We start from the raw sequence: 24,319 nt of genomic DNA, 5'->3' as shown, positions 1-24,319 counted from the left end.
CTTTTATTCCCAAAAGGGAGGGATTTACAAGAAGTGCACATGTGATGTTTCAGAAATGGTTTAGAATAATTGTGCCCAGCAGAGGGCATACTAATACTGCATTAATGTTTTATTTTCTACCCTCAGAGTTGTTTGACCATCTATGGTTTGGTTCAGCTTCTCTACTGCACAACTGAATGAGAGAAGACTCATGTTAAAGGTAAGAATTTATATTTTAGTCTTTCAAATGCTCCTTCCAGCTTTATAAAGCAGGCATATCCTTCTGTCTTATTAAGAAACAAAACACATACGTTTTAGTAATGTAGTGAATTTAATAAATGTCAGGTAGAGACTTGAATGTCCTTTACACATGTATATATAGGGTTTCTCAGCACGTACACATACATTCATGGACGTTTTGGCGCCTGAAGAACTACACAGCAGCCACCAAAATAGAAAATACAATGGGTACTGTACACAAGAGCAACAAGACATGCAGTGTTCCTTTTTGCAAAAAAATTATAAACGAAGTAAGACCATATGTAAAATAAGAAACGTTTCAGTAAATAAAATATATATATTTGTCATTGCTAAGTGCTTGTAAACAAGTAAGGCATTATATTACACGGTGGGTGCCAGCACTTGGTGACACCCTGGTGTTTGGTTGCACTCTAGTAGAGATTGTCCAGCTTAAACAAAGATAAACCCTATCCTGCACCAGTCCCCTGGATAGCACTTTGCTACATGGCTTCCCAAAAAACATTAGGGCAACAAAATAAGTCTGTTGGCAGTAAAACACTGCCAGATTTCAGGCTGCAGCCCACACCTGCTGCTGGTCATTATTCCAGTAGACTTTCAGCTCCCATCAAGGCCAGTTCATTCACTGTGCAGTGCAAATGTCTGTTTTGATTCTCAGTAACAGGCTTTATCTGGAGGGTGCATTTACAATGGCCTCATATCAAGTCTCTGATAAGTATTCTGTGTTACAAAAGGCAAATGTTCCTCATAATTCATGCCTGTATTCTTCCTCAGAGCATATTTAGAGCTGCATAAACAGAGGCTTTAGTAAGCTTGGACCTGGTTTGGTAAAAGCTGGCACCCACTGCTGACATGGTTCATCACCTTCTGCTTCAGCTGAGCCACTTGATCCCTGAGGACGCTGGCTGTGGATGCCAGCTCGGTGTTTTGCGTTTTCAGGTTCTTGACCTTGTCCTCCAGCCGAGAAATCCTCTCCAGTTTTCTCTTGCGACACTTGGAGGCGGCTACCCTGTTCCTTAGCTTTTTCCTCTCCGCCTTGATGCGCTCCTGGTTGTCCATGTCGATGGGAGACAGAGGGGGGCTGTCCCCGAAGCTATGCATGTCTGGCACAGTCTGCGGCTCGTCCTTCACCAGCCCGGCGGACTGGAGTCGGGACAGCGCGGCCTGCTGCTGCTGCTGCACGCTGGCCAGATGAGACGGGGGCGGCGGGAAGGGGATGGTGTCCGTGGAGTAGTTGATGGTGGTTCCGAGCGGACTGGACGCATAGCCGTTCAAAGTAGTGTAAACAGGGAGGTCTGAAGTCTGAAGCCCGCTCCCCATTGAGTTGGCGGCTCCGAGGAGCTCCAGTCTGTCCACGCAGCCAGCCTCGCTCAGCTGGTTCTGCTTGTGGAGATCCTCCAGCGCCTTCACGAAACCCTCCGCGAACTCCTGCTCGTCACTGGCCGACTTCGGGTAGAGGAACTGGGAGGACGGGTTGGCGGTGGTGACCAGACCGTTGGACTGGATGATAAGGCGCTCCAGGTCCGGGGTGGTTAGTTTCAACAGTCCCAAGTCTGGAGAGTTAAGGAGTCCGTCAGTGTCCCGGAGAGGGTTGGATTTGTGGTCGTCCAGGTTTAGGTTAATGTCCTTCTTCATCATCGTGCTGTGGGAATAGATGCTGGGGACCCTCGGAGTGTACACGGAGCCTGGGTAGAAGGTTGTTTCCATTCTACACCCTCACACGAGGGAGTGCTGAGCGTTACGCATTAACGATTGTTCAGCAATCATATCCAAACATGAGGAAATCAGCTGATCCTTATTGTCGTGCGATCCTATTTCCTTATCCACTTGTATCAGTCTCTTCTATCGGTAGACTCCTTGAGCTCTCGTGCCTGAGGGTCTCTGATGTGTCTCTATACAGCGCGCGGGTGATATTGTCTTTTCCCGATGGCACGACTTCTATGCGCAGCGCCAGACCTCGCTCGCTTTCTAGCCCTAAAAATTCCATTATGTCACTCCAGAGCGCGCAGATTGGCCCAAAATGACGTTGGTTTCCGGTTTAATTTGAATAAGGGGCAGAGCCGGTCTTTATTGCCATGGAGACTCTGGGTAAACTACAAACAGTGCAATGCATTGTGGTTTGATGTCATAGCATAAAAAAGCTCAGGGTCGCCAAAAGAGAGCAGAGACTGGGCGGGGAAGAACAGAGGAACAGGATTTACAGAAAAATATAACTTAAACTAAGGCAGGGTTTGAAAAGACTTAAAGAGAGGAATAAAAGTCAGCTTTAGAAAGTGGTACTGACTCTACCTAAGTCTTAACATACACATCAAGTGTAATCTTGTACTCTTCCATAAACTAGTCTCTAGGATTAATTTAGTCTTAAAGTACGTGTTCAAGTTCCAACTGATTTCATGTTTTATTACAAAATCATCAGATTTCTACACAAACCATGCCAACTCCTCTTGTTCCAACTCTGTGAGATCAATGGTCAGATTCAGCCCCCACACAAGACCAACAGAGTGAAATTAAATGAGTCGTGTTTCTATAAGTGCTCTGAAAGTGTTTCTGGGGAAACTGCGTAGAAAACGGGAAGGAAACAGTGACAGTAGAATGAGGAAACCATGTGCTTTCTGTGATTTTAAATTTGAAAAGGTTGAAGGTTTAATGGCTGTTGCTGAATTCAGTCTCTTTATCCATTTTTTTATCGATTTCCTCCTAAACAAATTGAACAACGCAACACAAAGCTGTGAAACCATCGCCACATATAAATTAATTTTAAAAATTATTCTAATTATTCAGATAAAGAAATACATTATTACAGAACAGATTAAACATACAGTAACAAAATAAAAGAGAACAGAAGATTACAGAACACAATATATTGGAGCCTTGTAGAATACAAAATATATAAATAGAATAGAATACACATTATAGAAAAGAACAGAAAATAATCGGATTGTGTCGACGATTATAGAATACAATAAAGATTCAAGTATAAATAATAGAATAGAATAAAACAGAGAATATAGTATTGTAAATAGATTCGAATAAAACATTAGGACAGAAAATAATAGAACAGAATAGAATAAAACATAGAGTAGAAAATAATAAAGCAGAATACAATAGATCATTATGGAATATAAAAAGGCAGAATAGAATATCAAGTGTTTACATCCAGTCCACATTATATAAGGCATTGACTTCCTCAGTAAAATGTTGTTGTTCCGCCCATTCACAGCGAGGACGTCAGCAGACTGTCTGCATCAGCACCACCATGCAGAGAGGGCATCATCAGTTTCCATGGCAACACTGACATAGCCGTGACGCAGGCGAGACGGAGAGGAAGGTGAATGGGTTGAGGGAGAAGAGGGGGTGTTAGCGACTGCAGTGCACGTTGTGTAGGTGTTCAGAGGAGGTGTTGCAGTGTGTGTGTGTGTGTGTGATGTGCTTCAGAGGCAGAAATCAGTGTTGTTCTGTAAACCTTAATGAATGAGAGAAATTCGTTTGAAACATTCAATGCAAAAATAAAAATCTCCACTCTATGAAAAGCATATTTTCTTCTCTGTGCCAGTGTGGAGCCACACAGGGTGCAGTGTCCAGAATGTGTGACTCATTTCGCAACCCAAGGGTGTGGACGGCACCGAGAATGAAAAGAAATGCTGTTAGGCGATATTAGATTAACTCTGCCTTCATGACAACAAACTGCGAAGAGGGTTTGTCCTCTAAACCCAGGTAATGGAGTGTGTCAGGGGTTGTGTAAGATACAATTTCCCCTCCCTCAGCCAGAGAAGTGTCCTTTGACTTTAAATCCCTCGGGCAGGCACGTTCAGAAACGCCCTGTGTCACTCCGACGCTGTTACACTGCACACATTCACACCTGGGAGCTGCCCAGTAAAACCTCTGAGCATGTCGCTTCAGGAGCAGCTGGTCGGGGTCAAATGTTCATTCATGGGTTGTCTCAACAGCTCTTATTGATTGAGGGGTGGTTGTTTTTCATTCACTTAAACAGACGCTAACCTTTAATCTTTGAATGTAGTGCAGATGCTTGCTTTTCATTTCAGCACACACACATGGCTTGAATTACATTCTATTGCATTAAAAACAGTTGGAGTAAAAGTATCAGTTTTCATCATCTCCTGTCCCCCTTTCCAACACTTTCATGAACATGAAAAACAAAACAAAGATAATGAGTCCTCTTTTGTTTAGTGTTTTGTTGTTTTTGGCCTTTTAGTCAAATGCATTATAGGCTGCTGTTGAAGATTGTATGCCCATACAGCAGGTGGCAGTATGATCCATCCAGATCTGATTTGTGACTTCCTTTCACCTCTGAGTCAGAAGAAGACGGCAGCAAGCGTTGACAATCCACAATCCTGGGATTCTTGTTTGGGATATTTGATCCCCTCATTATCAATCTATGACAGTTCCTGTCCTAACAACCAAGGACAATGGCCAATAAGAAGAAAGTAATAGTAACAGGTGAGAGGCTTTAACTGGTCAGTGTCCAGAGAGACTAAGGTGTCTTAGATCATTCTTTATTGCCTATAGTGCTGTTACAGCTCATTGAATTGTCTCCTTGTGTCTGAGCTGCACTTGAATGGATCTGTTTATATGATAAATATGTTATGACATTGCAGTGAGTATTGCTGCTGTGATGAGAGAAGGGTTGTGTCTGCTGGTTTACATTAGGAAACAAAGATATGAATTAGGTGAAGGAATTATCTTTTTTACACTACCATCTGCGAGACAGAAATGATCCTGCACCTTTTATTGTACTATGAATACAATTAATGTTTAACTGGCAACTGTTGGACTTTGAAATGTTTTAAACATGTGGCCTTATCACTTCTCTACATGACAGATTGCCATCATTGCGTTTTTCTTTTTCTTTGCTGCACTTGTCTCACAGTGAAGATTGTTTTATTTTTAAATATTCTTCTCTGTAGGTTTTGAGCCTTTTGGTGGCCATGCAGTAAACTCCAGCTGGGTGGCAGTACAGGTAATAATTAGTAATCCAGTTATCCATTTCAACAAAGGTGCATTTAAACTCCTGAATAATCATTTAAAGACAGATGTACATTTTTGGTGGGTTTTCCCTCAGCTCACTGTTTGCCTGCAAAGCCCTGTAAGACTGCATTTGAGTTTAACATACACAATTTTTCCCTGTGCTGACAGGAACTGGAGAAGTTAGGTCTTGGTGAAGCAGTAGACCTCCATGTGTGTGAGGTTCCTGTTGAATACCAGGCTGTTCAAGACCTACTGCCTTCCCTGTGGAAAGAGCCCCAGCCACAGGTATAGAAAACACACAATATTGTACATGACAAACACATTTTTCCACTATATTACATATGAAATGATGTCATAATCCCTCACTTAATCCAAAACAACCCTCCTCTGTGTTTGGTCCTGTGAGCAGCTGGTGGTCCATGTGGGTGTTTCTGGGTTAGCCACCACTGTGACTCTGGAGCAGTGCGGCCACAACAAAGGTTACAAACGTCTGGACAACTGCAGCTTCTGCCCGGCCTCCCAGTGCTGCATGGACAGCGGCCCCGACTGCATACAATCGGTCCTGGACATGGAAACAGTCTGCAAAACAGTCAATGGCTCTGACCTCGGGGTCACTCTTTCTGTGTCCAAAGATGCTGGAAGGTTTGTTTTATAGTTTACACACGTAGGAACATTTACACACTCACATACTCTCCTAGCAAATGACAGGTGTTAGTCATAATGGAATAATTAATACAATGATTCAAATGAAAATAGATAGTGTGCTAATAAGATAAGAACACTTTATTGTCCATTCCATGATGCAATACTGTGACAATATTCATGTTATTTATCAGTTGTTGCCATTGTTACAGGCAAATCAATTATTATAATTCAAAAGATAACAGGATTACCCTCAATAAACCAATTTAGCATTGCAAAGCTTCCATTTTCATGCCTGAATGAAGGCCACAAACTTAAGAGTTTGGTCTGAAATGGACAAAATATTTGTATTTGTATTGTTTATTTTAAAACTGCATATACTATAAGTGTTTTGTCTTCTGCTTTGTGGATTTTGGTTTGAGTTAAAAAATCTCTCGAAATCTTCCTCTCATGAATACATATTCCCACCTCTCCTAGTCGAAATATCCTTTTTTTCTCAGCTGGATAATTGCAAATATGCATGATAATTAGGAGTGTTTCATGACTCATCTTGAAAGTCTTAACAGCTTTATTTTCCATTAGTATCTTTATCTGTTTGGTCATGTTGACATGTGATAATACAGACAACCACTTTTGTTTTGGTGTATGGCAGGTATTTGTGTGACTACACCTACTACACCTCTCTGTACCTGGGGCATGGCCACTCTGCCTTCATCCATGTGCCTCCTCTTGGGAAACCCTACAGCAGCCAGGATCTGGGGCGAGCTCTGCAGGCCGCCGTGCAGGAGATGCTGAAAATACTGGAACTGGATCCTGAACACAACAAGCACTGCAATCACGAGCATCATCATCATCATCATCATCATCATCATCATCAGCACGACCACGTATGACTTACAGGCAGTGAGTGCTGACTGCAAGATAGTCAACCATTAGCTCCAGAAATTAATGGCATTAACTGGGTGCTTTTACCTGTAATGCCATTTGTAAACCATGTTAAAAAATATCGAAGGTTTAGTTTAGTTTATTCTAGATCTGGTCTTGGTTCTTTACATGTGTGTGCAGGAGCAGTGGGCACCTGTGAATATCAGCCATTCCTCTTCCTCGGACACAACTGTGAAAATAGATGTTAACAACAATTATAGTTGTATTAACATTGTATGATGTGAAAGGGGATTTATGTGACGACTTTAACATACAATAGTAGTTGAAACGTCAATTATTTGCAACACATTGTGGGAACATTTACAGCTTCACTGGGAACATTTACAGCTTCACTAACTTTTAAAGCCTAACCTTCTGCCTGTGAGTCTGTCCTCTCACTTTCAAGTGGTTTTTGTTCTCCAGTCTTACACCTCCTATTGGTATGATTTGTGTTTTGTCTTGAAATTATGCTGCCATGCTCCATTGTATTGCTTACATTTGCATTAGAGAAATATGATTATATTGAATTGAAATGTTAATATTCACACTTGTAATGGTTTGCTTATCTCAGGGAATATATTGCACACACAATCGATATTAAGTAATCTGATCAATTGTGATCAATGTGTCTGTCCTATGTACAGTATGTAGTGCACCTTTGCAAGGCAAAGCCATCTTCAAACTGTGTATTATTAAAACACGTAACACACAGGCTTCTTTTATTTATTTTATCCATGTCTAAGGTACTGCTTCAACATGCATTGCTTGTACTTTGAAAATAACATCAACTAAAAAAGTATTGCTCATCATTTTCCTTTTACATTCATGAATGCTAATATAGGCCTATAGGTTTCAGTAAATAATCATAAAAGCCATTTTTCTCACCTTGATATTCTTATTATCTAAAATCTACATGCACATTTGGCTTAATGTGTTACACAAATAACCACACCCATGAACTGCCAAAGCATTTTATGATCTGTGATTACAAAGTCAGTTATAACATTGTATTCTTTGAGACTCAACTATTTGAATGCCAGTGTTGCCTTTTTAAGTTCAACACGTCTGTAAACTTGATTCAAGGCCTGGCACTGAGGATGAACAAAGACTTGTGTGTGGCCTCTGTCGAGATTTTCCTGAAAAGGCAAGGCTGAACAAGACAACAGATTAAAGTATTATCAGATGAATTACAACAACCACTTAGGCTTCCATTTTAAAAAGGTAGGTAGATTTAAGGTCTGTGATTTTTCCTAAGACAGTCTATTTTTGCACAGTAAGATCTGAAACATTAGGAAACAATGCATTGATTTGTCATGTGTATTTTTCCAATTATAATATAACACTTTGAGATTCCTGTGGTGCAGGGTGAGTTATGCAAATACTGGGTGCAGTTCATCCTGGTTCAACAGACCTGCTGAACTTGTTCTGACCTGACAGATCTGTGAAAAGAACATGGAGTTAATAGAGGGGAGGGGGAGGTGTCTGAACCCCGAAGAAAATGCATAGATGCCAATGTTAAGGGTTCATATTTACACTGATCTTCCCACATGTAGTGAAAATGGGAAATAAAGATTGCCTCTCTGCTTATATTGATCTAGAACTTTTCCTTCCATTGCATTTTGTTTTAGCTCTTACACATGTAGTATGGGATGATTTATGGGGGCATGTCTACTGAATTACCTTTCATATTCAATCATTTTATATGTTGTGTATATACACTTTCTAAAATATTTCATTATATTCAGTTTAGGACAGTTAATCTTTGTTAACACCAGGTAGGCCTACACAACTATAGCATATTATATTATTCAACTTCAATTATTCTATTTTCTAACTCTTTTTCTTTTTCACAGAGCAAATAAAATTAAAATAATGTGAATGAATGTGAAAAGGATTTAATTTAATTAGATTAAATCTCTTTGACTCAACTCCCTCGTGTGGTGCCCTGTTATTATTTTCTGGTTATCAGAATCAGAAATACTTTATTGAAAAATAAGAAAAATAGAAATAAGGATGTCAAAAATATGGGATTTTTTTTACCAATAAATATGGAAATAAAGAAACATGCATAGGTTTAATATATATATATATATATATATATATATATATATATATATATATATATATATATATATATATACACAACTGTAATTCAAAATGTAATTAATCATAAAGGTTGGATCTATAATTCCGTGAGTTAAAAGGCAAACAATTATAAATTAGACACATTTAATGACAGAGAGCTCGGCCTTCAGAAATAAAAGTGGCACTTCCATTCTGCTCACGTATGTCTCCTTGCCTCCTTTCTTGCAGGTGACTTACTGTAGGAGACAAGTGGGCGTGAAGGAGGAGAGTAAACGTGAGGGGATGCAAACGGAATGCAGCCGTAGTCCAGGCTCTCTTACCACCAGTGTTTGTAATTTCAGCAGGACTGTGTCTCAGTCATTCATTCTTTTTTACTGGAATAGCAACCGTTTGGGGGGAAATTGTGTTTATTAAAAAGGTAAAAACATGAGTGTCGAGGCGTACGGGCCGAGCTCGCAGACTCTCACGTTCCTGGACCCCGAGGAGGGCGAGCTGCTGGGAGCGGACACCCAGAGCTCCGAGTACGACTTCACCGACTTCACCCTGCCGAGCCAGACCCAGACCCAAGGCCAAACCCAGAGTCAGCTGGACAACCAGGTGCGTGAGGCTATTTGTGGCATCTCGGTGTCAAAACATGTCTTCTTCTGTGTTGACAACTACGCTAACGTTAGCTAACAACATCGCTGGGTAGTAGTGGGTACCTCCGGTTAGCATGGTAACGCCTTCCATCTGTTACCCATGCTTGTATCCCGCTAACTGGCTAGCATGCTAGCTACCCTACACAGTTAGCAGTCTGACAGCTAGTTTGTCAATGCAGCACTTTAATGGTATCCAAACCAAGATTGACAGGGGTTTGCTAATGTAGCAGATAACGTTTTTATGTTTATTAGCTCTTATATGCACTAAATACTTGCTGTGTCCACAGACAGCGATTACAGAGAGTGGTAGATGCATTTAGTTGGATACAGTCAGTGTGATATAACTGTCAACAAACCGTCTGTTGATGTGACCAACACTGAAATATATGACCATAACATGCTTTATATATATCTCCTTAGCTCTTTAGTTTTACATTTGTTGTCTTTTTGTGATACTACATTTTTTTTGTAATTGTCAATAGGGGCCTATCATATTAATTATTATTATTGGTAAAATGTTTTTAAATGTAATTTTCCAATATTACTTCAGGTTAAATATATATTTGAGTTTATTCTATTACTCACTAATTGTCAGGCATTGTTATTATTACTTTTTATACACTTCATCTTAATTTCTTAGTTTTTATTCTTATGATGTAGCCTACGTTTTGAGCATTTTATGGCACAATAATTTCCTTCAGGATTAATACAGTTCTTTCTTATGTCATTTTATCCCACACCCTGTTGACATTAAGTCTAATTCATAGTTATAATATGATACCTCTGTCTCCTCAGGTTAATGGCCATGATGGCCTGCTACAGAATGGAGACGACCCAGTGTTAAAAGCCGGTCAGTTGCTGGCAGAGTTGAACTTTGAGGAGGATGAGGAGGACGCGTACTACACCAAGGATCTTCCAATACATGCCTGCAGGTAAACACTAATGTGACACATAGTAGAACATAATCACTTGTAATGTTTTTCATGTTTCATTTTCTGTTTATTTTCATCATTTTTTGCTGGGTGTTTTTATTTGATATTACTCTATATGGTTCAGCAACCACCTTTATAACAAATTGAGTCTCAGTAGGTTGTAGCAGTTTTGTTGACATAAAGGTCTGAAAATAAATTCTACTTTTCAAATGCAATTTAAAAAAATAAAATAGTTAATTTTGAGCACATTCCAAGCAAATACTTCTCCCTTGTTCTCAACCGCTGAACAAACATCTTTTCAACTCTACAGGCACTCATTCACACACTTTACAGATGGCACATAATCCAAATAATCTGTACATCTTGTATCATGTTTATGTCAACAAGTGGTTGATTACTATATTTGTTACATAATGTTGAGCGCTGCAGCCCTTCTCATACTCACAGCCTGTATACTCTCTCACTAACAAGTTGGCTGTCAGCCCTTAGTTTCGCTGTGCCAAATCACTACTGTAGAGAATGTCTGACATCCCAGACATTCTCAGTTGACTAGCTTTGTCTCTATAAAAAAAGTGATGAATTACCATATCTTTCACCAACAGATCAGTAGCAAATTCAAATGTTGTCATATTGAAGTTTGACAATCAAAACACAGTTTGTTGGACAGAGAATGATAGCTTCGCTTTTTTTAGTCACCCTCTGCTTTTCAATATTTGTATAAAATCTTTGATACCCATCAGCAACATACAGTTTGTGTATTAGGTATGCAGCTAGAGTCTTTGCTGTTTAACTGGTTATTGCACAACGTTTCAAGTGTCATATTAATTAGAATATGCATACGACCCGGTTACATAATTTCTCTAAGATTAAGAGGAAGAGTTTTACAAAAGCTCACAACACTCAAAGATAAAAGCTGTGAAGCCAAAACGGATATTTGAGAGTTTTGACAAAATCTAATTTGCGATTATTTATTTTCTTACACAACTCATTACCTAAAAGATATGTTTTACAATGTGCCTTATTTGGTTTCATAATTGCAATCAATAAAAGTGCTAGACAAAAAAATAAACCTGACATTACTTTCTTCAAACTATAGTATTTTTTTAAATATATTTTGTATCCTTTGCAAATCCGTACTGGCAATACAGATCTACTGCAATCAGTGTATGTTTGCAATATATCATCCAAGGTGATTTATTGCTTGAGCTTTCATTAATGTGCATATTCAGTATGCAATATCAAAATCAATACGATCAGTTACAGAGTCTCTCTAAGTTGTTGTTCCCAAAAATGGATAAAAGTCAAATAAGTAAGTTAGAAATTGTTTTATTGTGTCATTGCTCTAGACCTCTTCAAGATGTTTGGATGGATTGTTGCATCACTTTACTTTCATCGATAAAGCATTAGTTTACAACACTCAAGTGGCAGTGTCATTTAAATGAGACAATTTTGATCATTTTTGACACGTCGTGGTTATTTTTCTAGTTTTGTTTTTTGACATACTAGATTGTAAGCTGGCCCATGAACTTAACTTTCATGTTTTGTGTTTCTTTTTTCAATGTTGGCCCCCTTCTGTTTTAGTTACTGTGGTATTCATGATCCAGCCTGTGTGGTCTACTGCAACACCAGCAAGAAGTGGTTCTGTAACGGCCGGGGAAACACATCCGGCAGGTAAGACACACACAGTGTAAGCTAGGTTATTATTGACTCTCTCTGTTGGTGGACTTATCTGAAAGACTACAGCGAGGATCATTTTACAGTATAGTATACTACAATATCATCACAGCAGGTGTTCACAGCGACTATTATAATACGTCTCGGCCATAAATGGACAGTTGTAGTTATGGAGGTAAATTTAAGGGAATAATGTTTATTTAATTCCAAGGGCTAATTTAAATGCATTCAAGTTATCGAAGGCAAATAGGATTTATAATTCTAAATTCAAAGTCATTTTTTATATTGTCCTCCTCCTTTGAATCAGCCTTACTTAATTTTTGTGAATCAGAGAAATGTCGTTATTAACCTAATCTCCTTTTATACGTGATGTAAATGTAATTGAGGCATTATTAGCAATCACTATTCAGTCCTTTACAATTGAAGCAGCTTTTGCCATTTTTTGCTCTGGTAGTTCTGCCACTAGACTGCAGGTGGAGAGCTCTGCGCAATAAATTCATAGTGACACATTTGGGAATTTTTATGAACCCCCACAACTACTTAAACGTTTGTAGAACTTGTGTTTCTATCAGCTGTATGACAGTATTTCTATATTAAAAGCTGTATAAACAAACACCTGCAAAATTGCATTATTCATTAATGACTTTTTCTCCTGTAGTTCTATCCAGTCATGCTTCATTTGTGTCTAAATAAAATGAAGAATGGCACATCAGTATTGTACAGTACACCCTAATCCCATACAAGACTGCAGTGTTTTGCATTTCGTCCCTATGATGCATTAATTGTCATTCGTTCTACTTTTAGCCACATTGTAAACCACCTGGTGAGAGCAAAGTCCAAGGAGGTGACCCTGCATAAAGATGGCCCTCTGGGGGAAACTGTGCTGGAGTGCTACAACTGTGGCTGTCGCAATGTCTTCCTGTTGGGCTTCATCCCTGCCAAGGCCGACTCTGTGGTGGTGCTACTGTGCAGGTAAGGTTGCTTGAACAGGGTTGGTACAAAGTCTTCCAAGTTTATAGAAATGCTTATTTGCTTTTTGCTTTTACTCCTTAGAATATTTGTGTTTCATCTACAATATCATTGTAATACTTGAAAAGAAACCTATTAACTTAATTTTTGCTTCTCACATCAGGGTTAAGCGAAGTGGATCTATCTAAGCATAAATAATTATGATCAAAACATACTCAAGGTAAAATTAAAAACCCGTGAAATAAACAAAGTGGTGTCTTTATGTCCCTAGCCATGCAAACTGACCTTCCTTGGGGAAATAAAAGAAAATTCCAAATGTGATTGTGTGACATTTCTTCTTTGGTTATGACCCAGGCAGCCATGTGCCAGCCAGAGCAGCCTGAAGGACATCAACTGGGACAGCTCGCAGTGGCAGCCTCTCATCCAGGACCGCTGCTTCCTGTCCTGGCTGGTGAAGATCCCCTCGGAGCAGGAGCAGCTCAGGGCCCGTCAGATCACCGCCCAGCAGATCAACAAGCTGGAGGAGCTCTGGAAGGTATGTAAAGGACCTGCGGTGGCACACACCCGCCATTACATTCACTATGTCAATATTCTGAAGGCACATATCTTTGAGCGTGGGTTGGGCTTATCTTTACAGTTAACCAGATAAAGTCATATCGTTGGGTGTGATGCAAATAACTTTATTGCGGGTTTACTGATAATTTTCTTTCGGTTTCACTGCCAGCAGACATTTTAACTTGACATAATTGTAAAAGCAGTGTGCCAGTAGACTGTCAAAGTGAGCGAGCATTCACAACACCAGGGCTCTCAAGCTGAAGCGGCTAAATGGAATTCAGCCTCCTGTCAAAACATGTCAAAATGTCTTTATAAAAAGGACCTACTGTCTCAATCCTTCCAATTGGAATTAAGGCAATTTTAGCTTATTGAAAGAAAGTCAACTCATATTTTAAACTTGTGTGTGTGTGTGTGTGTGTGTGTGTGTGTGTGCGCTGGCAGGAAAATCCCACTGCGACCTTGGAGGACCTGGAGAAGCCCGGCGTGGACGAGGAGCCCCAACATGTGCTGCTCCGATATGAGGACGCCTACCAGTACCAGAACATCTTTGGTCCTCTTGTGAAGCTGGAGGCCGACTATGATAAGAAACTCAAAGAGTCTCAGGTTGGAGAAACAAAAGAGAACATTTATTATTCAGAAAATATTTGTTACATGTATGTTGTAATAAACACCTAAAGTAACAATTTGGAATTATACCTTTTTAACTACTAATCAATTCATCGACAAACTGATTTAGATGAGTTTAATTTATAATTAGTTGATGGTGATGAAATTACTCTTTTCTACTGTGTTTTAGTTCATAGATACATTGTGAAATACCTGGTTTCAGTTAATACGCAGTTGATACACTATGGTTATCCAAAAGCTGTTCATTTCTATTGTCATCATTTTGATAATTGTTTCTGCTTTAATTTAAATATTGAAAACATATTTGAACTTTGCTTCCTAACAGACTCAAGACAACATAACAGTAAGATGGGACTTGGGCTTGAATAAAAAGAGGATTGCTTATTTCACTATTCCCAAGACGGACTCGGGTATGTGTTTGTATTTTTGCGTCAAATGTTTACATTGTTGTCATCATGGTTTGTTTAAAATGAATATTTGTAATGTTATTTTAAATTAGTTACAAAAAACAGACATTCCAATGTTATTTAAATATATGTATATATGGCTATGGTGTGTTTTTGTATTTTATTACATCATTTTGCCTTTACTCCAAGCAGTAATGTGTACTTAATGGCGTTTCCTTTTTTGTCCATCTCACCCTGTAGATATGCGACTGATGCAGGGAGATGAAATCTGCCTGAGGTACAAAGGGGATCTGGCCCCTCCGTGGAAAGGCATCGGACATGTCATCAAAGTCCCCGATAGTATCCTTATGACTGTTACGATATAATAATATACTGTATTTAACCACATTTACCTATTTAATCTGAAAATAACACATTTATCACTTTGTGTCACAGGCAGAAAGGGCTCTTAGTACATTCAAGTGAAGCTCAACTTAATTATCAGTAAAATGAGTCTTTAGTAACATCTAGTGACAGCAGTGGGAACAACGCCCTCAAACATGCCTTTCTCTAGTCATGAGTTGTTTTTTAAAACACATTCTTTATTTTGAAAGTGATTAAACAGCTTGTCACTTGTTAATTAATAGGTACATTACTCCAACAATAAGAAAAGAGACTGAATTATACCAGTTGTTGGTGCATATATCCAACATTTCTTGATTTCACTTTGAAAAGTGTCTACAATTCCACCTAAAAGTCCTGTTGACGATGTTAATCTGGGTTTTGATTAAATAAAAAATGCTAAGACCCGTTAAGAGAGCTTGAAATATCATTAAGTAACACATGCGTAACTGGTATTGTTCATTAACTCTTTGTGTAGCAGTATTATGTTTACCTCTTCCTTGACCTTCTGTCCCAGACTATGGTGATGAGATTGCCATAGAGCTCAGGAGCAGTGCCGGCGCTCCAGTGGAGATCCCTCACAACTTTCAGGTCGACTTTGTGTGGAAGTCCACTTCCTTCGACAGGTATTCAGAAACAAACCCACACACACCTTGCTGTGATAAATGTTGATGCAAGACTTGAAACCTAGCTTTATGTATCAGTTACGTAAGCCAATCTTAAGTTGAGTCATTTGGTTAAAGTAGGAGCCAGAGTACAATACAATCAAGAGACTACATATTCATTTCCTGTTTATTTGTATGCAATTGTTTATGCATATTCAGTGGAAGGTGGCTTTTAAATGCTTTTTGCATTTCACTAGTCTATGAAGTCTAACGTTTTTAACGTGCAATGAGTCACTTTGCCCTGTATTTACTTGAACCATTGTTTATGACATGTTTTCTTTTTGGAAAAAGTAAATTACTACCTTAATGTTTTCAATGACTCATTCTGGGCAGTTCGTTTCTGCAAAGCTTTTCCACTGAATGATGAGTCTTTTTTTGGATCCAGCCAACAACTTGATCTTTATATTCCTGTCTTCATCACCCAGGATGCAGAGTGCCCTGAAGACATTTGCTGTGGACGAGACTTCAGTGTCTGGTTACATCTACCACAAGCTGCTGGGACACGAGGTAGAGGACGTGGTGATCAAGTGCCAGCTGCCCAAACGCTTCACTGCTCAAGGCCTGCCCGACCTCAACCACTCACAGGTGAGTTGGAGGGACAGGAGGAGAAACTGTTTTAATATATAAACAGGAAGGTTACAGACCACATAAACAACATGACAGATACCATGCACAGTTCACTCCTATTCCTCAAGTGGTTCCCTAAATTCAAGGAATGCAACTATTCATATAGCTACTGTATGAATCCTTTGTGTCTTGGCTGTTGTGATGCAGGTGTACGCAGTGAAGACGGTGCTGCAGCGTCCTCTCAGTCTGATCCAGGGTCCTCCTGGCACGGGGAAGACAGTCACCTCTGCCACCGTCGTCTACCACCTGGCCAGACAGGGCAACGGGTAAGACACATGGAGAAGTATTTTACTGCTTTGTCTGTGTTTTTTTTATCTGTGGGCTGGTACTATCAGAAATAATACCCATCTCGGTTATAAAATTAGTATTTGGTTTGAATGTTTTTATTTAAATAGTCTGTACCCAATGCATTTTATTTACATTTGAAGCTTTTATTGAGGTTGTTGAATGATCATTGTTGAATTTTTTATGATGTCATCACCCTGAAATAAAAAACCCAAGTGCATGCATTTTTTGTGTGTGTGACAAACAGGAGAGCCAAACTGTTTTTTTGGACAGTGCCTAAACTATTCTCCAAGAATATCTTGGCTTTTAGTTTTGCCCCCTAAGACCGCGTTGTGACTTTTGTTCCTGCAGGCCAGTGCTGGTGTGTGCTCCCAGCAACATTGCGGTCGACCAGCTGACGGAGAAGATCCACCAGACGGGCCTGAAGGTGGTGAGGCTGTGTGCCAAGAGCAGGGAGGCCATTGACTCGCCTGTGTCCTTCCTGGCTCTGCACAACCAGACCCGCAACATGGACAGGTAACACACTACTGGCTTTGATCAATACAAAAACCTGTGTGTGGTTAACTGCGAGTACAAGTATCAGATTTATACTTGTATACACACACCATCAGTTTTAAAAAATGTGTCTTTGAAAAACAGAACTAGTCTCGAAACAATTATATTTGATAACACCAAAAGCATGTTGTTGCTAAGCAGTATCATATCATACAAGTCCTGTTAGAGACAAATGTGAATCCAGGAAGTACAAATATGATAATTATTGGAGTAATGGTAAAATCTGCTCACAGGCATGGTTATGAACTTATGAGTTATGATTTCTGCAGCATGCCAGAACTTCAGAAGCTGCAGCAGCTGAAGGACGAGACTGGAGAGCTGTCGTCCTCAGACGAGAAGCGCTACAGAGCTCTGAGACGCACCGCTGAGAGGGAACTGCTTATGGTATGAAGAATGGTCTTATGCAAGACCTACTACTGACTGTTTGTGACACTACATGGCTATTTTAGTTTAGTAGTTTAAAGGTTTGAAGCCTCATTCATAATGTTAACATTCAAATGTAGATATATTCCAGTGGTGACAGGAGCTTGTAAATGTGTGTAAGTATGGAGTTAGTACAGCCCTTTCACATTTAATAGTGATTTTCAAGTGGCATATGTTTTTTAGGCTAATCAGTTCAGGCCTACTGAAAAGAGTGTGTCATGGTAATGGTTTCTAGAAATCTCAAGAATCAAAAAGACGTAGAAAAGTGTTGCAGAAAGTTCACTAATATTTCTTCTTTATCGCTTCCCTCTTTTCCCAGAATGCCGATGTGATCTGCTGCACCTGTGTTGGGGCGGGGGATCCTCGTCTGGCCAAAATGCAGTTCCGCTCGATCCTGATCGATGAGAGCACCCAGGCCACCGAACCAGAGTGCATGGTGCCCGTGGTCCTGGGCGCCAAACAGGTAGGGTCTTCATGAGAGAAAGTAAACCTGTCTGCTTAAAGCTCTGTCTTTCCAAATTGTGAGGACCACATTTATTTATTTTTGTCTTAATGACTTTTGTTCCGTAGTTGATTCTGGTGGGTGATCACTGCCAGCTGGGCCCGGTGGTGATGTGTAAGAAGGCGGCTAAAGCCGGTCTGTCCCAGTCTCTGTTTGAGCGTCTGGTGGTTTTGGGGATCCGGCCAATCCGCCTGCAGGTCCAGTACCGCATGCACCCGGCCCTCAGCGCCTTTCCATCCAACATCTTCTACGAGGGCTCTCTGCAGAACGGAGTCACTGCGGGTAAGATGGAAAATAAACATTTTACAAAGCTATTTTTTTTTAGGTTCATTTACGACCTGTGGCCCTTTTTGCTGTGTGTGGTCTCCTCTCTCTTCCTGTAAATCTTCATTTATCCTAATGTAAAAATTATCTAGTGTAATCTTAAATGTTTTTACTTGGCATAACCTTAACTGCCTTTTAAATGGCACTTAAAATCGTTCTCAGGCTTCAGTGTGCAGCTAAATGCTCTAAAGTCATATGATGCTGCTCCCAGACATGTCCTTGAATGTTTTCCTCAAACCCTATTACCTCTTTTGTCCAGTAACCCTGTGAGACCACGGAAATAGTTTGTTGTGAAAGGTGGGGGCTGGCAGACTTATTTATCTTGTTGTATATATGCTGCACATGTCCTTATTCTCATCGGATTGTTTGTTTCTTTTACAGCGGACCGAGTGAAGAAAGGCCTTGACTTCCAGTGGCCGCAGCCCGACAAGCCCATGTTCTTCTATGTGACCCAAGGCCAGGAGGAAATAGCCAGCTCTGGAACATCCTATCTCAACAGGTTACACTTTCTTCATCATTGTGTTGACCAGATATCTATAATGTTAATTTTCACGAGTCAATTTAACCCTTGACTGATCCACATGTAGCCACTAAAAATGACTTGGATGTTCAGAAAACGTTGTTGTAAAACATAGTACATAACACACTCTATAATGTTTCAGTCAAGCATTTGTCATGTATTTACCATACTTGTCTACGCAGGACTGAGGCAGCGAATGTGGAGAAAATAACCACCAGGTTGCTGAAGGCTGGAGCCAAACCCAATCAGATCGGCATCATTACGCCCTACGAGGGTCAGAGGTCCTACCTGGTTCAGTACATGCAGTTCAGCGGTTCCCTCCATACCAAACTCTACCAGGTAAAGCTGCAAATATGTTTTCAGTTGAAATGTTGTGTGGTGGAATTCATCAGAATAAGATAAAGCATTTAGGTCTGCATGCAAGCGATAATAAAAAGTGTTTGTTTATGGAAAAAAGTATGCAAGAACAGTGCAAGCCTGAATACTAGCCAAGGTTTGCCAAATACTTGCTGAGCTCCAATTTCTATTGATAGAGAAGAAGCCAGCAGCAGGTCGTCATAATGTTGATTCTGTGATTGACTTCATGATTTGCTAGAAGAAAGTCTGTTTTTGGGTGTATGCGCTCTCTACATGCTGGGGTTTATTTCCTGACAACAAGACCCTCCACTCTGTGACACCCCTGCACTATCATGAGTATGTTTGTAGGACCAGCAATTTAATGTTACGTTTTTCTAATGAATAGCCTTTCTCACAGTTATGGTTCTATGATTTAAGCTTCTCAACTCAATGGAGGACCTTCAGTGTTTGTATCAAGTAAATAGTGAAAAAAAGTGTGCCATTGTAAGTAGGCGACAGCTGTTTTTTAAGCGTGCCAGATACATATGTAATTCTTGATCGTAACACCCCTTATGATATTACTATGTTGTCATTACATTATTGTAATGTTATGTTGATTTTTAATTTTCCTTGTTTCTTTTCTTTGTTGTTGTTACAAATGTAGCTGCTGTGATGCAAGAAACGTTTCAGATTTGATCTGATAATAAAGTATCATCACCTTCATCCCCATCATCATTAGACTAAGAGATGTGGAAGTGGCTCCAAAATCCTATAGTTTGTGGCCATTTTCATTAAAATTGTAATATTTGTGAAGAAAGCACAACCAATTTTCTTTAAATGTGTAAATGATTGTCCTAAATGATCATCAGTTTGCCACTGACCGTGCTTTATTCTCCCTGTAGGGGGTGGAGATAGCCAGTGTGGATGCCTTTCAAGGCAGAGAGAAGGACTTCATCATCCTCTCCTGTGTGAGGGCCAATGAGCACCAGGGCATCGGCTTCCTCAATGACCCCCGACGTCTCAACGTGGCACTCACTAGGGCCAGGTAAACGAACACGGAGGATCTTTGTGTAATATCATAAAGGTTTTTCTACTCTAGACATTTTCTATTTACTCGCTTAATTATTTTTGATATGTTGATGTCGTCACAGTTATTCCTACGCATCTGTTTCTTATCATTAAGTCTTCTGCTAATGTCACGTAGGTATGGTGTGATTATTGTGGGAAACCCAAAGGCTCTGTCCAAGCAGCCTCTGTGGAACCACCTGTTGAATTACTACAAGGAGCAGAAGGTCCTGGTCGAGGGGCCCCTGAACAACCTGAGGGAGAGCCTCATGCAATTCAGCAAGCCCCGCAAGCTTGTCAACACCATCAACCCTGTGAGTTTAGTATGTGTATTAAACAGAGAATAGATCTAACGCTGCCATCAGGGTTTCTTAACTGGGTCATGAAACTGTTGTTTTCCGGTGGGGCATGTGAAGGATTTAAGATGCATTAATTTACTCATGCAGCTAGGACAAGTCTAAAGAAACGGGGTAATAAATCAGTGTTCATGCAAAGATGATGAGACATGTCCTAAAAACACATTTAAAATAGCGTTTTTAATTTTTTGAAGGGGGGACGATTCATGAGCACAGCCATGTATGATGCCAGGGAGGCGCTCATTCCTGGATCTGCTTATGACCGCAGCAACGGTGAGAAACTGTTAACCAAATACCAATCATTATTTTTGAATGTTAGAAAAATACTAATAAACCAATTGCAAACATGTTGAATGTGCTTGCTTAAGCATTTCAAATACAAAAACAAGAGCCATGTTTTAGATTTAAAAGGAAGTAATATTAACCCGTACTGCTTTCCTCTACAGGACGTTCATCCAATATGTATTTCCAGACCCACGACCAAATTGGTATGATCGGCACCGGCCCCAATCCCATGAATTCCCTGAACATCCCCATCCCCTTCAACTTTGTGATGCCCCCCATACCTCCACCTGGGTACATGGGGCAGGTCAATGGACCCTCAGCAGGTGAGTGAGACATCAAGCTGTAGCTAAGTGTGGCATGCTTAAAAGGCCCTTGGTGCTATGGAACACTTATAACACAAATATCCTGCCTCCAGGTCGTGGTGGAGGAATGAAAGGCAAGGCAGGCGGTGGAGGAGGAGGCGGGAATCGAGGTGGCCGTCAAAGAAACCGCGGCAACATGGGGAACCACAGCGGAGGGAATGGAGGAGCAGACCGGCATGGAGGCCACATGAGCGGCAGCCAGGCCAGCCAGGACCTGGGCTCCCAGTCGTTCTCCCAGGGCCCGCTGACGCAGGGCTACATCAACATGAGCCAGCCCTCTCAGATGAGCCAGCCCGGGCTCTCACAGCCTGAACTCTCTCAGGTTCGATCACTGAACTGCCATCTATTGTGAAAACATCTCAATTATAAAGTCAGTAGTTAGTAGATTTATGATGTGCACTTTCTGAAGCCAGTTCTTTGTATTACTGCCGGGTCTGTTTGCACACATATTCCAAGTGTGTGTCCAGGTTTCCCCTTCAAGCAAAGACGTCTTCATCTTGTCCAAACCACTTGCTGCTTTTCTGCCTGGAAAGAAATTAAGGCGTAACTTTTGCCTGGCCTCTTTTTAACTTTTTGTTTTTTTCCCATTATAGGACAGTTACCTAGGAGACGAGTTCAAATCCCAGATTGATGTGGCGTTGTCCCAGGACTCCACCTACCAGGGGGAGCGGGCCTACCAACACGGTGTGACTGGACTGTCCCAGTACTAGACTGTAAGTAATTCCACTGTGGACTGAAACTAAGATGTTTCCATGAACGGAAATTAATAGTTTGATATTTTCGAAAAAGAGCCAATTCACTTCCTTGAGTTAAAGAGGCAATAGACAAGTTTTTGCCATAATGAAGTAAATGTTGATAACACAATGTAATGGCTATAAACCGATGACACTATCACCATTTTAGTTGATTCCCTATAATCCTCACTATGCAATTCAGTCTGCCACAGGGTATGTCCTGGTAAAATTAAGTCTTGAAGCAGTGAGTCCTGTGTTGCTGCAAGAATCACAATATAACTTTGTGACAGCAGATCCAACAAAATGTATACTTGGAAACCTTAGATGGCAGGGGGAGTTATCTGTTGCCACTTAAACCTGTAGAAAAAGTGTAAAAACAACAGTTGCTCAATGATGGAGGGATAAGTGCCAGACTATTTCTTGGCAGAGGCCAGTAACTTGCTGGAGTTTCTTTGCTTATTGGCAGCTTCACATTGAAGACTTTAAGAAGTTACTGCATCCGACAAAGAAATAGTATATATATTTAATATATGTGACGTGGCATGTAGATAACTGGTGGATGGATTTTGTTACCTAACTAGCTAGCATTCCCCAGATTTCAGTCTTTGTGCTAAGCTAACTGCCCGCTAACTCCAGCCTTATATCTACTATATTCTTATTGAACTCTCTGCTCTCACTATTATTTTAAATAAAGGGTTTATCTGTTTATTTCTTAACTGACAACTGAATATTTCCTAAAACAAGTATTAACGTGTTTGTTTTTTGTATTTGTCTCACAGGTTGCTGGTAAAGAGCTAGGCCTGTGTGAAGCTTAGTTCAATGGTATTTTAATCTGGGTAATAACAAAAAAGAACAAACATGGATACCCGTTTTCCACTGCTACAACCGAAGCACCACTGTGTGAAAGTAACCGGAGAGAGACCGTGAGAAACCAACGAATCACAAGTGTGAGCGCAAACATGGGAGTAGAGCTGGACAGGAAGCGAGCAAGAGAAGGGGAGAGAAGGCACTGCTGCTCACACGCAAGGACATGGCGAAGGAGAGAGCTGTCGTTTTCGGAGCAGCGCAGTCGGAGAAGCAAGACCTTCGACAGGTCAAGGAGGGTGGAGGTCCCAACGATTCTGGAGGCGGGAATGGGGGGCGACTGTGTCATCTTGTCCCTCGCGAGTCCCTGAACCCTCTTAGATCTTCAGGCAGTAGAGGTTGGGAATCTTGCTCCAAAAGCTGAGAAAGATGGAGGAAAAGTGTCTCTCACAAATGTCCTCCAAGCTAACTCAACAGGACGTCTTCTGTAGCTTGGAGAGAGAGAAGACAAAAGGGGACACAGCTCTTGAAGCAGTTGTTATGGCAACTTTTTTTAAACTCAAAGCTTGAATTGAGGCTCTAAATATTTAACATTGAAGCATCCAGGAGAGATGAGTGTGAAAACACTGTCTGGCTTCTCAAGTGAACTCAAAAGTGCTTGTCGTGCCTCAAAGAGTTCCAATGAAATTTGAGGATTACTTAACAACGGATCATTTGCTTTTCTTTCTCAGCTTTGAGTTGGAAAGTGTTCTAAAATAAAAGCTGTTTTCATTGAGGTATTCAGTGATGTAAGCTAGTTAGTAGCCGTCTTTCAAGGCAGGGCTTTCTCGAGGCGGTCTGCAAGGAACAAGTGGGGGATTTAGCTCTTACAGATATAAACGTAAAATAAAAACATCTTTGTCTCCAGATCTAAGGCTCTAAACATCTGAATAAAGAGAGACATTTTAGTTTTTGCTCTTCTAAATGTATCTTTAAACTAGTGTTAAAGAGTGAGTGAACACCCTAACTTATGACTGAATTAAGCAGTCATTCTTTCCTGCTGACCCTAAAGCCACTAAAGCTTGCAGACAGGGATCATCTTGAGCATCTATAGCAAAAGGCATCAAAAAAGCCAAATCAAGAGGGCAGCAAAGACCCTGCTCCAAAACAAAAAAAACTGCATACATTGAGATTATCTCTGAAAATAAATCATCTTGAGTAGACATAACTAACATACTAGACATAACTACTAACATACTAGACATAACTACTAACATACTAGACATAACTACTAACATCCTAGACATAACTACTAACATACTAGACATAACTACTAACATCCTAGACATAACTAATAACATACTAGACATAACTACTAACATACTACACACAACTACTAACATACTACACACAACTACTCTGTACCCATGATGAGTAAAA

The 24,319-nt window shown here is 40.3% G+C and overlaps 3 protein-coding genes across 4 annotated transcripts; 2 read left to right on the top strand and 1 right to left on the bottom strand.

Annotated features, from left to right (window-relative positions):
• Window positions 1-48: 48 nt before the first annotated feature.
• On the top strand, window positions 49-7,501 carry LOC117488446 (pyroglutamyl-peptidase 1-like). Its single transcript, XM_034137337.1, has 7 exons — window positions 49-199; window positions 3,458-3,565; window positions 4,496-4,695; window positions 5,163-5,215; window positions 5,392-5,508; window positions 5,633-5,865; window positions 6,518-7,501. Exons 3-7 carry the CDS (start codon window positions 4,665-4,667, stop codon window positions 6,756-6,758), a joined length of 675 nt encoding a protein of 224 aa, XP_033993228.1. The 5' UTR covers window positions 49-199; window positions 3,458-3,565; window positions 4,496-4,664; the 3' UTR covers window positions 6,759-7,501.
• Window positions 292-2,251, bottom strand: LOC117488445 (transcription factor jun-D-like). Its single transcript, XM_034137336.1, has one exon. It carries the CDS (start codon window positions 1,942-1,944, stop codon window positions 1,042-1,044), a length of 903 nt encoding a protein of 300 aa, XP_033993227.1. The 5' UTR covers window positions 1,945-2,251; the 3' UTR covers window positions 292-1,041.
• A 1,662-nt stretch (window positions 7,502-9,163) lies between the features above and the next one.
• On the top strand, window positions 9,164-24,175 carry LOC117489052 (regulator of nonsense transcripts 1-like). 2 transcript variants are annotated; one of them, XM_034138290.1, is made up of 24 exons: window positions 9,164-9,471; window positions 10,308-10,444; window positions 12,026-12,115; window positions 12,923-13,090; window positions 13,442-13,622; window positions 14,084-14,245; window positions 14,595-14,679; window positions 14,917-15,015; window positions 15,575-15,683; window positions 16,148-16,307; window positions 16,497-16,615; window positions 16,986-17,150; window positions 17,459-17,573; window positions 17,932-18,075; window positions 18,183-18,396; window positions 18,820-18,937; window positions 19,141-19,297; window positions 20,197-20,339; window positions 20,499-20,673; window positions 20,910-20,988; window positions 21,162-21,323; window positions 21,416-21,684; window positions 21,956-22,075; window positions 22,876-24,175. In XM_034138290.1, exons 1-23 carry the CDS (start codon window positions 9,301-9,303, stop codon window positions 22,070-22,072), a joined length of 3,339 nt encoding a protein of 1,112 aa, XP_033994181.1. In that variant the 5' UTR covers window positions 9,164-9,300; the 3' UTR covers window positions 22,073-22,075; window positions 22,876-24,175. The 2 variants fall into 2 exon arrangements, with proteins under 2 accessions (XP_033994181.1, XP_033994182.1); XM_034138291.1 differs by lacking the exons at window positions 9,164-9,471; window positions 10,308-10,444; window positions 12,026-12,115 and adding an exon at window positions 13,251-13,307 and having other exon boundaries at window positions 13,062-13,090.
• Window positions 24,176-24,319: the final 144 nt, after the last annotated feature.

The sequence above is a fragment of the Trematomus bernacchii genome, unplaced genomic scaffold (genome assembly GCF_902827165.1).
Source record: "Trematomus bernacchii unplaced genomic scaffold, fTreBer1.1, whole genome shotgun sequence".
Taxonomy (NCBI): domain Eukaryota; kingdom Metazoa; phylum Chordata; class Actinopteri; order Perciformes; family Nototheniidae; genus Trematomus; species Trematomus bernacchii.
The sequence above is the reverse complement of the archived record's forward strand: the minus strand, read 5'-3'. Positions and strand labels throughout refer to the sequence as shown.